Source organism: Cavenderia fasciculata (assembly GCF_000203815.1).
Source record: "Cavenderia fasciculata unplaced genomic scaffold Scf_Dfasci-F-a-25c12.r2-5, whole genome shotgun sequence".
Classification (NCBI taxonomy): domain Eukaryota; phylum Evosea; class Eumycetozoa; order Acytosteliales; family Cavenderiaceae; genus Cavenderia; species Cavenderia fasciculata.
This window is the reverse complement of record NW_004457729.1, coordinates 2,897,630-2,913,833: the sequence shown is the minus strand read 5'-3', so window position 1 is coordinate 2,913,833 and position 16,204 is coordinate 2,897,630. Positions and strand designations below refer to the sequence as shown.

Sequence of the window (16,204 nt, the reverse complement as noted above, 5' to 3'; positions counted from 1 at the left end):
GCTCTTTACCGTTTATTTAATTATTATTATTTCTTTGATCATTAGAGTAACGAGATTGACAGATTTGTTGGAGATTGGAATGTACAGTCTTTATCTCTGACAGAGTCGATGAGTTCAATTGGTTCTTTAATCTTGTTTGCATGATTGAGAAATTAAATGATATCTTTTTCAAGTGTTCATGTTGTTCTTTTAATTGGTTATTCAAATAGACAATATCTCTTTTAAACTCTAAACTTTTCATTATATCCAATTGTTGACTAATAGTAGCTGTATTATTATTATTATTTGTTGGTGATACTTGATGTTGTTGTTGTTGTTGTTGTTGTTCCTTGTTACCATTATTTGATGTACGTCCAGTATTTTGGTTTTCTCTATAAATATATATATAAACCATTTAAATGAATTAATAGATTCAATAAACCCCATCCATTCACCTCCTCATCTCATCTATCCCATCTATCCCATCCATCTGTTATTAATAGTATTATAAAAACTCGAGTTGGTTGAATCTTACTTTTGAGGAGTTGGTCTTCTTTCTTGTGGAACTTTGAATTGTGTATCTTTTGATCTTGTCATTGACACATTTGTTGTTGTTGTTGTTGTTGTTGTACCACTGCCACTTTGTTGTTGTTGTTGTTCATTACTATTTGAAGAAGCTACCGCAGTCATTGGACTGGGAGACAAATGGAATGACTTCCTTTTTAACATATTAGTACTACTACCGCTACCACCACTATTATTATCATCTTGATCAATATCCCTTGAATAAATATGTTGTTGTTGTTGCTGTTGTTGATGTTGACCAATTGATCCCCTTTGTTGTTGTTGTTGTTGTTGTTGTTGAATACCATCCATATCTTGAATAAATAAATAAGTTATTATTTGTTTGTTTGTATATTTGTATATCTATATGTTATCTATATATTTGTATATCTCCTATTTATTATTGAAACAAGTTAAAGAAAAATATCCATGAAACCTAGATTGATGATAGTAATTAATTAAAATGTTTGTTTGTTTGGTTAGTTGGTAGTCCAAGAATTAAATAATAATTATATAATAATTATAATTAATAAAAGTTAAAATCCAATGATGTCATGTCCTTTGGATCGATACCCTCACTCTGCTAATTGGCCAGTATAATAATAAATCCGATGATTCATTTGATAAAAGAGTGTGGTTGTTGGGGGGGATATATGATGCATCATCGACCTGACGTTCGTTGTTTGTTGTTGTACATACCAAATAAGTTGCAAAAGAAGCTACGAAACCCTCTTGGAACAACTCCCATTTTACATCTGAATCTTCAACCTCTAGAAACTTGGAGTAGTAGATTGTAGTGAAACCAGCATTGACAACGAAAAAGCTAGATATATATGGTTGTTAATAATCATTGATTGATGACTGTATGATGATGTTGATGTTGATGATGATGATTATGACGATGATTATGACTATCATTGACTATCTGCGATATGTATGTATGTATCGCATGACACATTCACCAATGATGATATCATCCTAACCCCAAACCAAACCAATTATACATACACAGCAAGACCAACGATACCAGTCAATGGCAATAAACCAGCAGCAACACCCAAAATCAATCCTAATATTTGACGAATCCAATGAACGTTGGTACCCATCTCTTTCTACATTAGTTAAGGACAGGTGTTAGTTATCTCTTGAGATGATGATTGATCGATTTCTCTCCGATGATCATCAGCAGATAAGTATACAATATTGATGATGTGATGACATACTTGTGTAAACTCTACATCAGTGTTGAATGCATTCTTTAATAACCACAACTGTGATCTTTCCTTTTTATCTTTATCTGCCATTCCTGTGTCTCTGGTTTGAATCATATGAAAATTGAGAGATCAACAAGCAAAGTGAATCGGGTTCATCAAACTTGCTCAGAATCACAGTTTTTTTAATTAATTAAAGATGTGTAATATTAGATTGAGTACTCTTTTGGTTGTATTGTCACAACTATGTATAATGATAGACAACATTAGATCTACGAATATTGAACAAAGAAGACCTATCTAGGTATCTAGTCAATGCCAGTAGTGGACTTATTGATCAGTAGCAGTGCAATGAATGAATCATAATAGCAAAGTCTCAAGGATCCTTGTATCCGTTGTTGGATGTATATATCTCTGTGTCTATATGTTAACATATACAAGCTGTCTGATAAAGATATCTCCAACAACAACAACAATCAATAATAATAATAATTAAATATAATTTAATAAAATCATCAATAAATAATGAAGAAAAAAAAATTAAAAAAAAGTTGAAGATCAAAAGATGAACATCGCACCACCTCATTTTATTAATTAAATAACCTAAGAAATAATAACAGAGATAATGGAGGAATTAGGTTTACTCCCACAAAAGGTATTTATCATCAACACTGAATCAAAAGAAAGAAAGAAAGAAAGAAAGAAAGAAAGAAAGAAAGAAAGAAAGAAAGAAAGAGTGTTACTATAGGATCGATAGAGAAAGAATACTAGACTCTATCTCTTATTATAATAATAGTTGAACAAAGCATTTGACTAACCACCTCTTTGTTGTAACTATAACTATCACCTATTAATTAGCCTGTTGTCTTGTCAAAACATGAAAGTCATCACCATCACCATCATCATGGATCAGATCAAGATTTGTATATAAAGATGAAGAACTTGGAGAGTAAATTAGACTTTTTCAACATTCAAGAAGAGTATATTAAATATGAATATAAAAATTTAAAGAGAGAATTACTCCACGCTCAAGAAGAAGTTAAACGTATTAGATCTGTACCACTTTTGATTGGTCAACTTTTAGAAATGGTTGATTCAAACAATGGGTATGTAGAAAGAAGAAGTAGCAATAATATATAAATGCCAAAAGGCTTAAATATATATATATAGATTAAAAACTAACCAATCAATTTTGATTAAAAAAAAAAAAGTATTGTTCAATCAACATCTGGATCAACATTATGTGTTAGAATCCTTAGTACAATCGATAGAGAATTATTAAAACCATCAGCCAGTGTTGCACTCCAACGCCATTCAAATGCATTGGTTGATACTCTTCCACCTGAATCAGACTCGAGCATTCACTTGTTGGGTGCCGATGAAAAGCCAACCGAAGGTTATTCCGATATTGGTGGTAGCGATATTCAAAAGCAAGAGATGCGTGAAGCCGTTGAACTCCCACTCACTCATCACAACCTATATAAGCAAATTGGTATTGATCCACCAAGAGGTGTATTATTGTATGGTCCACCAGGTACTGGAAAGGTAAATAATTAATTAATCAATCACACAACCACATATACATACAATTACTAACATTGTTATTTCTCATTTATTTATTTATTTATTTATTTATTTATTTATTTATTTATTATAATTTTTAGACAATGTTGGCCAAAGCTGTTGCTCATCATACAAGTGCATCATTTATCCGTGTTGTAGGCTCAGAGTTTGTACAAAAGTATTTGGGTGAAGGTCCAAGATTGGTAAGAGACGTGTTTAGATTGGCCAGAGAAAATGCACCAGCCATTATCTTTATTGATGAAATCGATGCTATTGCCACCAAGCGTTTCGATGCTCAAACCGGTGCCGATCGTGAAGTACAAAGAATTTTGATGGAATTGCTCAATCAAATGGACGGTTTCGATGTCTCTGTAAATGTAAAGGTTATCATGGCCACCAATCGTCAAGATACTCTGGATCCAGCTCTCCTCCGTCCAGGTCGTCTCGATAGAAAGATCGAATTCCCACTTCCAGATCGTCGTCAAAAGAGACTTATCTTCCAAGTCATCACCTCCAAAATGAATCTTTCCGATGAAGTTGATCTTGAAGATTGTATGTAGTAGAAATAATAGAAATTGAAAACATCATCACACAAACACAAACTAACTTTTTTTAATTGTTATCTCTTCCTACCTCTAGTCGTTTCAAGACCAGACAAGTTGAGTGGTGCCGAAATCCAATCTATTTGTCAAGAAGCCGGTATGCATGCCATCAGAAAGAATCGTTATGTCATCTTGGCCAAAGATTTCGAAAAAGGTTACAAGTCTGCCATCAAAAAGAATACCCATGAATTTGGTTTCTATTCTATTTAAACATTATAGAGAACAGCGGCAACTTAAAAGAAACAAAACAACAAAAATAACCATCCCTCCTCCCATTATGGTAAAAAATGTAATAAATAAAAAAAATATACACAACATTAATAATAATAATATATATACAAACATCTTTTGAATTATATTTATACATCTGATCAATACAAACAATCATCAATTAGGAACCCATTTTAATTGTAACGGAAATAATTATCAAGGCAAAAATAAATATTGAAAAAAAAACGACCGAGTAATTTATGTTTGAATGAATTTTGCTCCCCATTGTTTGTGTGATACATTATTAATAAGATATAGATATATAGATAGATAGAAGAGGAAATGGCACCACCACCAACAAAGAGTAATAATAAAAAAGCAGACAAGAAGAAAAAGGTCGATGATGAAGATACAAAGAAGAAAAAGTCGTCATTGTCTGACGACATTGTCAAAGAGGTAACAAAGAATGGTCCAAGATCGTTCGACCCTGAAATGGTCGACTTTGGAGACACTACACCTGCACATAGAATATACGAAACTACTCCTGAAGATGAAGATGATTATGATATCGTTGATGCAAAGTATGTGAAAGAATGATAGAGAGAGATAAGAAAGAAAGAAAGAGTGAACGAGTAAAACTAACCAACTACAACAAAACATTTTTACTATAGTAAACAAGGTGTTAGAATTAGAGGTGATATGCCAACAACATTTACAACTGGTGCATATGTTGGTAAAAAGAGTACTAGATCTGAAACATTTGAAGACCAAGACATTGATGACGATGACTTGATGGATAATAGTGATGGATATAAAGACTTTGAATTTATCGATAGTGCAATTGGAAACATTTCATCAAACAATGTAGACAGAGCCGATGACTTGTTTGCACTATTACAACAACAACAAAATCAAGAGAGTGACGACGAAGACGAAGATGGTGAAGAAGGAAAAGAAGGTTCAATGAAGTTGATGAATAGAATAGACGAAGATGAAGAGATTGAAAAGGCCATTCACGCAAGAAACCAAACCAATCTCTACGACGATCTCCTCGTCTCTAGAATTCATCTTCAAAGAGGTATCAATAGTGTAAACAAATTCCCAAAACCAGAAAACTACAAATTGATGCTTCAAATGAACGCACCTCTAAGAATGGAAACGACCGAAACTATAAATACCGCTAAACATTTATTATCAACTTTATTTGATTTACAAACTGTATGTAGTAAACAAATCAAATCAAAATATATTAGAAATTAGAAACAATAATATTAATCTCTATTTTTATTTGATTTAGGAATTAATTGATAGAAATCCAAAAATTGAAAAAAATAAGAGTAAAAAGAGATTAAGAGATGATACTCCATTGAATCAAATATGGGAAATAATAGATGAACAAAATCAAAGGTAAGAATATTATTATGCTTTTGATTTGGAAATTATTTGTTATTTGTATTAACCATTATTTGTTTGGTATTTTGTATTTATTTAGATTAATGAAAAACTCTTATGAAACGATTGAACATTGGAATAATAGAGTTAATATTTCGGGAGATACAACTAAAAAGAATTTAAAGTCTATCAATCAACCAATCCTTGCACAAATTAACAATACATTGAATGATTTTGAACGTTTGCAACGTAGAACCAAATTAAAGAGATCTACTTATAGAATCATTGGTGAAGAGGACCAACAACAACAAGAAGAAAAGAAAGAAGAACAAAAACCAACAACCGCTACAACACCCGATAAATTGGATTTCTATGACGAAGAGATATTTGATGATACCGACTTTTACCAAATCCTTTTGAAACAAATCGAAAGTAGTAATGACAATATGGACTATGTCAGAGAAGCCAAACAAATCATCAAAAAGAAGACCAAAACACGTCCCAACAACAACAAAATCAACAAGAACAAAGCCATTCGTTACGACGTCTATCCAAAACTTGAAAACTTTATGCCACCAGTCGCATCCACTCTACCAGACTGGAACATCGAACAACTTTATAATAATTTATTTGGTATGGCTTCTTCTTCTGTTTAAATAAATAATATAAATATAATTATAAATATAAATATAAATATATTATCATTTTTAAAAATAAACACAGAAAATATAGTAGTAGTATCAATGAAATAATAATAATAATATTTATATCTATTTATTATAAATCAAATTAATATTTGGATGATGAATCCAAAAAAGAAAGTGGTGGAGATAGGATCGAGGGATTGGATGTGCCACTCGTTTTGTTGTTGTTAAGGACAGGCATTGTTCGTAACGAGACTTGTTGGTCTAATCTCGAGCTCTTCACGATTCGTCGTTTTGAAAAAAAACAAAAATTAAAAAAAAATAAAAAAAAATAATTTTTTTTTTCGACTCTCTCACCTCTCACTCCTCACACTCTCTCTTTGGTCATAGAAAGTTGGAGAGCATTTCTTTTTTTCCACAGACCGAGAAAAGGTAAAGATTTAAATGTGTTGTTTATACATGTATAATATATCACCAATCACAATCGTATCACACAATATCAACTACAGCATCATCTAAACATACACCAGACACTATAGTTAGAGCATAGAAACGATAATTAGACGAACGAAAGAAAAGAAGAACAAACAATTTTTAGATAAACCAATAGAAAACGAATAATTAAAGAGATAGAATAGAACAACAAAGAGTGAATGAAAAGAAGAAGAACAATCAAATCAATAGATAATATGATCATGTGAAAGAAGAAGAAGAAGAAATTATAAATAATAATAATAACTATAATATAATATTTAGAGAGAGAGAGAAAAAGGGAGATAGAGAGAAGAGTGAAGATAAAAAAAAAAAAAAAGTTTTCTATTTTTAGTCAAGTTTGTTGTTTGTTTTATGTGTGTTGCAACAGGTTGAGTTGAATGAATGAACAACAAACCGAACGAAAAGGGACATCAAACCCGAGTAGTTCACAACACAATCAATTCCAATTCAATTCGTCGGGTTATCTTCCCCACCAGGTCTAACGTCTCGTTTTATTTGGTTGGCACACCATTCCTCTAATCTTCTTCATTTTTTGTTCAAAATAATTCGTTTTTTTTCAAACTTTCAATAATCGACAACCTTATTAATCGATTCTATCTTTTTACTATTTTATTATTAAATTTACTATAGTTAAAAATGTCCACGTAAGTTAGAATTGCAAAACAAATAATTAAAAGAAAGAAAAAAAGAAATAGAGAAAATTATATTGGTTCAAATCAAAATCTTTCGAATCAATCAAGACCAAAACAACAACAACAGCAGCAGGAAATGAATTCAATTTCAACTTCAACAACAGGATCAACATAATACAATCCTATTACATATTATATATATTTGTTTATTAATATTAATATTTCCATATATATATATATATATATATATTATTATTTATATACAATAGTGAAAACAAGTACAAAGAAGACCAACTCATGAAGGATGAGTTCGAAGGTACCTATGAAAAGGTTATCGATTCCTTCGATGGTATGGATCTCCCAAAGGATCTCCTTAGAGGTGTCTACTCTTATGGTTTTGAAAAGCCATCTGCCATCCAACAACGTGCCATCACTCCATTGGCCAAGGGTTATGATATTATTGCCCAAGCCCAATCTGGTACCGGTAAGACTGCCACCTTCACCATTGGTATTTTGTCTCAAATCAATACCTCCATCTTCAAGTGCCAAGCTCTCATTATTGCCCCAACTCGTGAGCTTGCCATCCAAATCCAAAAGGTCGTCGTCTCACTCGGTGAGTACCTCAAGATCAAGTGTTACGCCTGTATTGGTGGTACCAAGGTCTCTGATGACGTCCAATCGCTCCAAAGCGGTGTCCACGTCGTCGTCGGTACCCCAGGTCGTGTCCACGAAATGTTGTCCCGTGGTGTCATCACCCGTGAATCCATCCGTATCTTTGTCCTCGATGAAGCCGACGAGATGTTGTCCCGTGGTTTCAAGGACCAAATCTACGAGATCTTCCGTCTCTTGCCAGAAAAGATCCAAGTCGGTTTGTTCTCTGCCACCATGACTGAAGAAACCCTTGGCATCACCACCAAGTTTATGAACACCCCAGTCAAGATCCTCGTCAAGAAGGACGAACTCACCCTCGAAGGTATTCGTCAATTCTACGTCAATGTCGGTTCCGAACAAGGAAAGTTTGACGTCTTGACCGATCTCTACGAAACCCTCTCCATCACCCAATCCGTCATTTTCTGTAACACCCGTAGAAAAGTCGACTGGTTGACCAACAAGCTCACCGAGCAACAATTCACCGTCTCGTCCACCCACGGTGACCAAAAGGATCGTGAGGGTATTCTCTCTTCTTTCCGTTCCGGTATTACCCGTGTCCTCATTACCACCGATTTGCTTGCTCGTGGTATCGATGTCCAACAAGTCTCCCTTGTCATCAACTACGATATTCCAGGCAATCTCGAAAACTACATTCACAGAATCGGTCGTTCCGGTCGTTTCGGTCGTAAGGGTGTTGCCATCAACTTCATCACCAACAACGAACAAGACAAGATCCAAGAATTGAGCACTCACTACAACACTTTCATCCAAGAAATGCCAAGTAACATCAGTGACTTCCTCTAAACGTCTTTGTTGTAGCCGCCCCCCCAAGCACACGCCCCCCCCCCACCGCTTTGTCCCACCGCGCTTTTTTGCTTAAATTAATACCACCCCAACAACAGCCAACAACAGAAAACAAGAAGACAAAATACAAACCCTCCCCCAAAAAACAAACCTTTTCCGCCCATATCATCATCTATATTTTTTAAACAATTTCTCTTATTTTTATTTGTGTTTCGTTATTCGTTCCTCAAACACATAACAAAACTATAGAGGAATTGGCTCTCACCATCCTTTTGAAAATAAAATATATATATTAAAAAAAAAAAAACGATCACATCTGCAAATACTTTTTTGTATTTGTTTGTTTTTATTCGTATTCCTTTTTCATTAATTTGTGTGTTCCATATTATTGAAGTTATTACTTTTTGGTTGGACCGAAGAGAGAACAAAGACGACTCTTGTTCTGGATAGCAAACCACAACAATTACAACTACAATCAATCTAGATGGCTAAACTAGACCAAACACCAGACAAAAAAGAAAGAAAGAGATATAAATGTGGTGGTTGTCAGAACTACATTACTGATGGATGTAGAGCAGATTGTACAAAAAGAAAGACAACTGGGACACCAGTGTCTCCATACAAACCCAAATATTATAATAATAATCCTACCACACCTGTATCATTATCATTACAAAGATCAAAATCATCACCAACTATAATATCAACAACAACTTCTACAACCTCTACAACCTCTACAACAACTCCTACACCATCAATTACAGTCTATCTTACAGATGACCAATCTAAAAGAACTGAAGAGAGAATTCATTCTGTTTTAAAGGTTTGTTTTGAATCTCTCTTTTGATCAACATTGAAAACTAATAACAAGAGTTACTTTTAGAAATACTTTGGGTTTAATTCATTTAGAGGATCACAATATGATATAGTTTATCAGAGTTGTGTTTATCAATCAGATATATATGTATCAGCTGCTACAGGAGCTGGAAAGAGCCTTTGTTTTCAATTACCACCAATCGTACTAAGAAAGACAGCATTGGTTATTTCACCTCTTATTTCAATCATGCACGACCAAGTGATGAAACTAACACAAATGGGTATAAGAGCATGTCAATGGAGTCCACAGTGTAGAATTGGTGATCCAACACATCAAAAGTTGGTTGGAGGTTACTATTCAGTTGTATTCATGTCACCTGAAAAGGCAATGACTTCATTAGAGATTATTCAAGAACTCTGTGAAACTGATACACTGTGCATGGTGGCTATCGACGAATGTCATTGTCTCAGTCAATGGGGACACGATTTTAGACCAGATTATGTAAATTTATCTATATTTAGAGACATGTTTCCAAACGTACCAATTATGGCACTCACTGCTACCAGTACACCAGAGATTGAACGCGAAGTTATTTCATCTCTTAAAATGAGGAAACCATTCATATCTCATGCATCTCGAAATAGACCCAACATCTTTTATCAAATCATCCAAAAGACCAAAGGAACTGGTAGAAAAGAAAAGGATTGGGATGTCATCACAAAGATCATTCATACTATGCAAGAGAAACGTCCAAATCAATCAAATTCAACTATTATCTATTGTCCTACAATTGAAGAATCTGTTGAATTAAATTAGTTTGTATCAAAAAAAAAAGAAAAGAAAAGAGAATATCGTAAATACTAGTAGTCTCTCCTGCTGACACCATTCATTTATTTATTTATTGATTGATTTTAGTTTTTTAAAAACTAAACAAATTAGAACAGTTTGTTATAATTCAAAGGTATCGATGGAACAAAGAAAAACAATTCATAGAGATTTCTTGTATAATAATATTGATGTGGTGGTTGCAACCATTGCTTTTGGTATGGGTATTGATAAACCAGACATTAGACTAATCATTCATTACGGGCCGAGTAAAAGCATTGAAGAGTATTATCAAGAGAGTGGTAGAGGTGGAAGAGATGGATTGCCTTCATTGTCAATCACATTCTTTTCTAGACAAGATTTCATAAAGGGTGATTACCGAATTACCAAATCACCCAATCTCCAAACCGTTTCAAACACCTTTAAAAAGTATTCAGAATACAAATCATTTTTGCTCAATGGTGTGGAGTGTAGAAGAAAAATGGTTTTAAATGCTCTTGGTGAATCATACACCACTCCGACAGATGTTGTAGGTGGTTGTCAAGGTTGTGACAATTGTATCACAAAGAAAACAACCACTTCTCATTCCTTGTTGGATCTAACATCCGAAGCATTGGATTATTTAAATTGTATAGTAGAGATGGGTGAAAGTTTTGGTCCATCAAGTTATATTAAAGTTTTGAAGGGTTCCAAAGCTGAAAAGACAAAAAAACATATAAATAACAAATACTATAACAAAGGTACTTTGTTTACATTAGAGTAAGTAAATAACAATAACAAATAGATTGAAAATATTTAATTAATTAATTAATTAATTAATTATTTTCCTTAAAAGATGGTGGACAGCTTTAAATGATGCTTTGGTTCAAGAAAACTATCTCAAGCACAAGCTTGTTAGAATGTTTACTCTTACAGGGTTGGATGAAAAAGGTTGGACTGTCATTAGAAATAGTATGAGCCCAAACCATCGAACACCAATCCTCCTAAGACCTTCACCTATTTTAAAATCAGAATATACAAAAACTAAAGGTTATAAAGATGGCAATAACAAAAGCAACAGTAACAATAATAATAATAGTGATAGCAATAATGATAATAATAATAATAATAATAATAATGAGGAAATGAGAATAATTAGTGAATTATTTTCAGTTTTAATAGAGTATAGAAGAGTTGCAGCATTAAAAGAAGATATACCACCATTCCTAATATTCACAGAAAAGACAATTAAAATCATGGCAGAGAGAAGACCAGTCACAATGCATGAACTTCGAAAAATTGATGGTTTGGAAGAAAAAAAGATTGCAAATTATGGACCATCGATTATATCCACTATTCAAAACTATTGTACCTCTAGAAATTTACAAACCAACCTTGGTCAAGACATTGCCCCCAATGAAGAAGGAAATGATCTTTTTACCAATCTTCTTGATTTATTTGGTGGCAGTTTAAGTGGAGGTTCCATTCCATCACAAATAATAGATGATGATGAAGAAGAAGAAGAAGAAGAAGAGGAAGAAGAAAAGATCGATTTGGACAAATTGGATCAATTTGATTCGGATCAAGTCTTGGATGATTATTTTTATGGCGATGTGAAAGACACTCAGAGTGAGTCGGATCAACAAAATAACTTGAAAAGAAAAGGGGTTATTTTTCAAGATGAGGAAGTAATAGAAAATCAATCCAATCATTTAAAAAAGGTTAAAACTCCAACTATAACTTCACCTCTTCCTCCTCAACCACCTGTTCAAAAAATTAAAGAAGGCGAAGAATTAAAAACCTATTTCTACCAAGTGGCCAAATCAAATGAATCCATTCCAACAACAAACTTGGATGATGTTCACAAGTTTAAAACTATTGATACAATGTCATTAATGTCCTATTTTAATTCTGTTCGAAACAAATCGTATAGGTGGTCACCATCCAGCTAGGAAAAGATTAAATAAAATTTTAGTGACAGACAAGATGGATGGAAAAATCAAACCATATTTCTGGTGATTCTCTTTATATAGTATTGTTCAACATCATCTTACTAATTCTCATTTTAATAATTCATTGATTTAAAATTATTAAAAGGATCAAAACCTTAATTTGTGTATTATTGTGTGTGTATTTTACTACGATTTCTTTATTAGCCAAGATTTTGAGGATGAAAAAGTGTTTGAATTTTTTTTAATTATTAATTATTTGTTTTTTTATTCATACATACACAGATAGAGAGAAATAACTCAAACATACATATACATACTCTAAAGATGGACTTATTTGATGGAATAGAGAAAAACTATCAACATGTTTGTAATACTATTACGAAAAGAATCAAACTTCTACCTACATTTTCAGGAGGTAAGATATATATACAAATGATACTATATAAACGAATTTAGTGTTACGTTGTCTAATAACAGTTTCTTCCATTATATTTTATAGAAAGAAGAAAGATAGCAATTAGAGAAGCAGAGAATGACTTGAATGAAGCTATATCATATGTAATTATCATTAGCGATTAGTGTGTGTTGGTACAAGCATTTTTGATATTAACAATAGATTTTATGTTATGTTGTAATTGTTATGTTTTCTAGTTGACAGAGATGGAGAGAGCAGCACAAACCAGTTCTCAAAGAGTTATGTATCAACAAAGAGTAAAGCAATATCAAGCAGATATACAAAAGTTTAAGAGAGAGGTACAAAAGGCATCTCAATCATATGACTACAATTCAGGACAAAATGGCAATAATCCCTTTTCAAATTCACCAGAGGATTACCAATCACAATATGACAATCAAAGACAACATCTCTTACAAGGATATGATACAGTTACACAGACCTCTGATAGATTAATGAGAGTACACCAAATATCTGCACAAAATGAACAAATTGGTGAGGGTATTATGGTGGATTTGAGTAAACAAAGAAATCAAATTATAAAGATGGGAGATAAGGTAAGAAATCAAAGAAGAAAAGAAGAAGACACTAAATGAAACATATCATACTAATAACTATTCAAATTTATAGTTACATGAAACAGATGAAAATGTAAAGTCTGCCAGAAAGGTTATTGGCAGTATGGCAAGAAGAGTTGCAACAAACAAAGTCATTTTAACATTTATCATTATTCTTTTACTTGGTATCATTGCTTTAATCATTTGCTTAAAGTGGCTCAGATAGAAGACTCTCTGACAAATGTTATATTAGTTAAAAAAGTGATGATAGTAGTAGATAATGATAGATAATAATAATGGTAGATAATAATAATAATAATAATAATAATAATAATAATAATAATAATAATAATAACAGACACACAACAGTAGACAATCTAATTTTTTTTTGTTAATAACAATAGGGATAATAATTACACACATGGCAATAGATGGCTTTTTTTTTTTAAATGGGAACAAAACAATGGATTTAATTTGGATTGGAATGGTCGTTGATAAATTTATCACAACATAATAATAATAATAATAATAATTGATAATAGATAATAATAATTTAGTAGTTCACTCCTCCTCCCTCCTTCCAACATTTATAATCCAGTTTAATTTATATTATGTTAATTATAATAAATTCATTACAACAAAACAAAATCAAAAACAAAAACAAAACAATACTCTTGATCAATAGTAATGTAATAATATAGGAACAAATGGTATCTCTCCGTTTGTCCAAATTCTATTTATTGGTTTAAAAAAATACTTGTATGATCTTTGATTAATCATCAATTTGATTGGATGCTGGTCTACGTTTTTTAACAATCTTGAGTTCATCCAAATTCTTTGATACACCTTCATCATCGTCATCTTCTTCGTTGACAATGCAATCATTTAAACGATCTGATTCTTCGTTAATGTAGGATGGATTCTTTGAGATTTGTTCCAATTGTTGTTGTTTGGATTCGCGTCTAGATTTGAGGTTCTCTAACGATTTCATGAATCTAGTGTTTGATACAGAGGATTCAGATCTGGTTTTTGAAGCGAAAAAGTCCAAAGATTGTGATCCATGAATCGACACTTCATATGCCATCAATTTCATTTTGAATCCATCATTGACAGTCAAAGATTTGTCAGCGGTTGCTGAAACATGGGTCCAAGCCTTTTCCAATGTCCATTTCTTGTTTCTAATTAAATAAGCCATAATAACTGATGGCGATCTACTTCTTCCTTGTTTACAATGTACTAAAACACTCTTGAATAATGATTGTTGGTCAGAGGCAACTGGTGCATCCACTACACTGTCATCTCCTCTTTCCTTTAAAACTTCATCAATAAAATCACAAGCATCGTTGAAAAAATTTTCAATTGGTGATTTGGAACTGTCTGCAATTGGAATTCTAAAATATTCAATCTCCAATTTTGGTTGAACTGGTTGATCTTCTTTCTTGTCAGTTTCATCCTTTTTGTCTTCTACAACTTTGTTAAGCTCTTCATTTTCCTGTTTCTTCTCTTCTTCTTGTCCAACATTCTTCTTTGGTTCTTTGTCTTCTTGTTTGGACTCTACTACCAAATCTGGCTTAACTGGTTCCATTTCCATTTTAACATCTTGATCAACTAGAGTTGGTTCTGATGTTGATACCAATTTTGTTTTATCTTGGTTCTTTTCTTCATCCACCTTTTTATCTGTGGTATTATCTTCCTCTTTCTTTTCAGTCTTTTCTTCTTCATTTTCCTTTTTATCTTCATCTTCTTCCTCCTCTTCTTCTTCCTCTTCTTCCTCCTCCTCCTCCTCTTCTTTTTTAGACTCTTCTTTGAAATAACACTTAACTTCTGAAGTTGCATTGACAATTCTCTTTACATTTTTCTCCAAAAGCCATTCTTCATTTTTGGCAGCCACAAACGATCCAAGATAAAGACCTGGAATAATTTCCACACCCTTTGTTCTTCTTTCTTGAATGAGTTGGTACTCTTCCCAATCATCTTCTTCCTGTTGTCTTCTTGCCTCGTCTCTCTTCTTTTTGAGTTCTGCCTTACGCTTTCGATCCTCTGCCTTTTTAATACGTAAGAGTTCCTCCTCCTTTTCTTGTCTTTCCTTTTCAATTCTTTCTCTTTCTGCACGATCAGCAGCCTCCTTTTCAAAAAGATACTTGTGCACTTGTACGTCACCAGACAATGGCTTGAAAAAATTGGTCACACAGGTTTGGTGAAGTGCATCACCTTCCTTTGAATCTGTTGATCCTGTCTTTGTTGCCGTTGATGTTGGTGCTTTTGTTACAGCTGCATCTTTACTTGGTGTCTTGGTGGTGGCGGCGGTAGCAGTTGTCTTTTTCTCCTCCTTTTTATCACCAGCAGACTTCTTTTTCTTTGGTGTAGTTGGAGGAGCGACTGTTGTTGATGGTGTTGATGTAGTGGTAGATGAAGGTGGTGTTGTAGTGATATCCTTATCTTTGTTGTCAGTAGGTTTAACTGCAGCTGCTTTCTTTATTGGTTGGTCTGTCTTTGTAGCTGTCTTTGTAGCAGCAACAGGAGCAACAACAGCTGCTGGCTTTGAAGCCTGTGCAGTTGCAGGTGCACCAGGGTTGATAGATTTAAATACGAGAAACTTATCCATCACTTGTACTAGAGATTAAAACACTACAAGACAAGAGACTGAGAGAAGTAAAGTTATAATCAAAGGGAGGAGGTAATTGCTTGGAAATTAACAATCAATTAAATTTTTCCCTCTCTTTTTTTTTGTTTTAAAAAATTGATCAACGGCAAACGAGATTTAAAACAAATTTCATTTTGAAATTAGAAATCTGGAATGCAAAGATATATAAATAATAATAATAATAAACTCTGAAGATTTGCTAAAAATTATTGTTATCAATTTTTTTATT

At 32.9% G+C, this 16,204-nt stretch overlaps 7 protein-coding genes across 7 annotated transcripts; 5 read left to right on the top strand and 2 right to left on the bottom strand.

Annotated features, from left to right (window-relative positions):
* Positions 1 to 16: 16 nt before the first annotated feature.
* DFA_01505 (uncharacterized protein) lies at positions 17 to 1,847 on the bottom strand (the record flags this gene model as incomplete). Its single annotated transcript, XM_004359412.1, has 5 exons — positions 17 to 371; positions 515 to 857; positions 1,239 to 1,366; positions 1,552 to 1,655; positions 1,767 to 1,847. The coding sequence occupies 5 exons, from the start codon at positions 1,845 to 1,847 to the stop codon at positions 17 to 19; spliced, it is 1,011 nt and encodes a 336-aa protein (XP_004359469.1).
* Positions 1,848 to 2,379: 532 nt separating this feature from the next.
* psmC4 (26S protease regulatory subunit 6B) lies at positions 2,380 to 4,129 on the top strand (the record flags this gene model as incomplete). The annotated part of the gene is made up of 5 exons (XM_004359411.1): positions 2,380 to 2,409; positions 2,613 to 2,860; positions 2,966 to 3,299; positions 3,419 to 3,869; positions 3,957 to 4,129. 5 exons carry the CDS (start codon positions 2,380 to 2,382, stop codon positions 4,127 to 4,129), a joined length of 1,236 nt encoding a protein of 411 aa, XP_004359468.1.
* Positions 4,130 to 4,471: 342 nt separating this feature from the next.
* On the top strand, positions 4,472 to 6,177 carry DFA_01503 (TRAUB family protein; the record flags this gene model as incomplete). The annotated part of the gene is made up of 4 exons (XM_004359410.1): positions 4,472 to 4,710; positions 4,801 to 5,347; positions 5,427 to 5,536; positions 5,622 to 6,177. The coding sequence occupies 4 exons, from the start codon at positions 4,472 to 4,474 to the stop codon at positions 6,175 to 6,177; spliced, it is 1,452 nt and encodes a 483-aa protein (XP_004359467.1).
* Positions 6,178 to 7,296: 1,119 nt separating this feature from the next.
* Positions 7,297 to 8,747, top strand: ifdA (DEAD/DEAH box helicase domain-containing protein; the record flags this gene model as incomplete). Its single annotated transcript, XM_004359409.1, has 2 exons — positions 7,297 to 7,304; positions 7,562 to 8,747. 2 exons carry the CDS (start codon positions 7,297 to 7,299, stop codon positions 8,745 to 8,747), a joined length of 1,194 nt encoding a protein of 397 aa, XP_004359466.1.
* Positions 8,748 to 9,231: 484 nt separating this feature from the next.
* Positions 9,232 to 12,453, top strand: wrn (ATP-dependent DNA helicase RecQ family protein; the record flags this gene model as incomplete). Its single annotated transcript, XM_004359408.1, has 6 exons — positions 9,232 to 9,570; positions 9,631 to 10,379; positions 10,480 to 11,148; positions 11,225 to 11,340; positions 11,401 to 12,256; positions 12,402 to 12,453. The coding sequence occupies 6 exons, from the start codon at positions 9,232 to 9,234 to the stop codon at positions 12,451 to 12,453; spliced, it is 2,781 nt and encodes a 926-aa protein (XP_004359465.1).
* A 191-nt stretch (positions 12,454 to 12,644) lies between these two features.
* On the top strand, positions 12,645 to 13,557 carry vti1A (v-SNARE family protein; the record flags this gene model as incomplete). Its single annotated transcript, XM_004359407.1, has 4 exons — positions 12,645 to 12,735; positions 12,820 to 12,878; positions 12,972 to 13,331; positions 13,405 to 13,557. The coding sequence occupies 4 exons, from the start codon at positions 12,645 to 12,647 to the stop codon at positions 13,555 to 13,557; spliced, it is 663 nt and encodes a 220-aa protein (XP_004359464.1).
* A 546-nt stretch (positions 13,558 to 14,103) lies between these two features.
* Positions 14,104 to 15,936, bottom strand: DFA_01499 (putative protein tyrosine phosphatase; the record flags this gene model as incomplete). Its single annotated transcript, XM_004359406.1, has 1 exon — positions 14,104 to 15,936. One exon carries the CDS (start codon positions 15,934 to 15,936, stop codon positions 14,104 to 14,106), a length of 1,833 nt encoding a protein of 610 aa, XP_004359463.1.
* Positions 15,937 to 16,204: the final 268 nt, after the last annotated feature.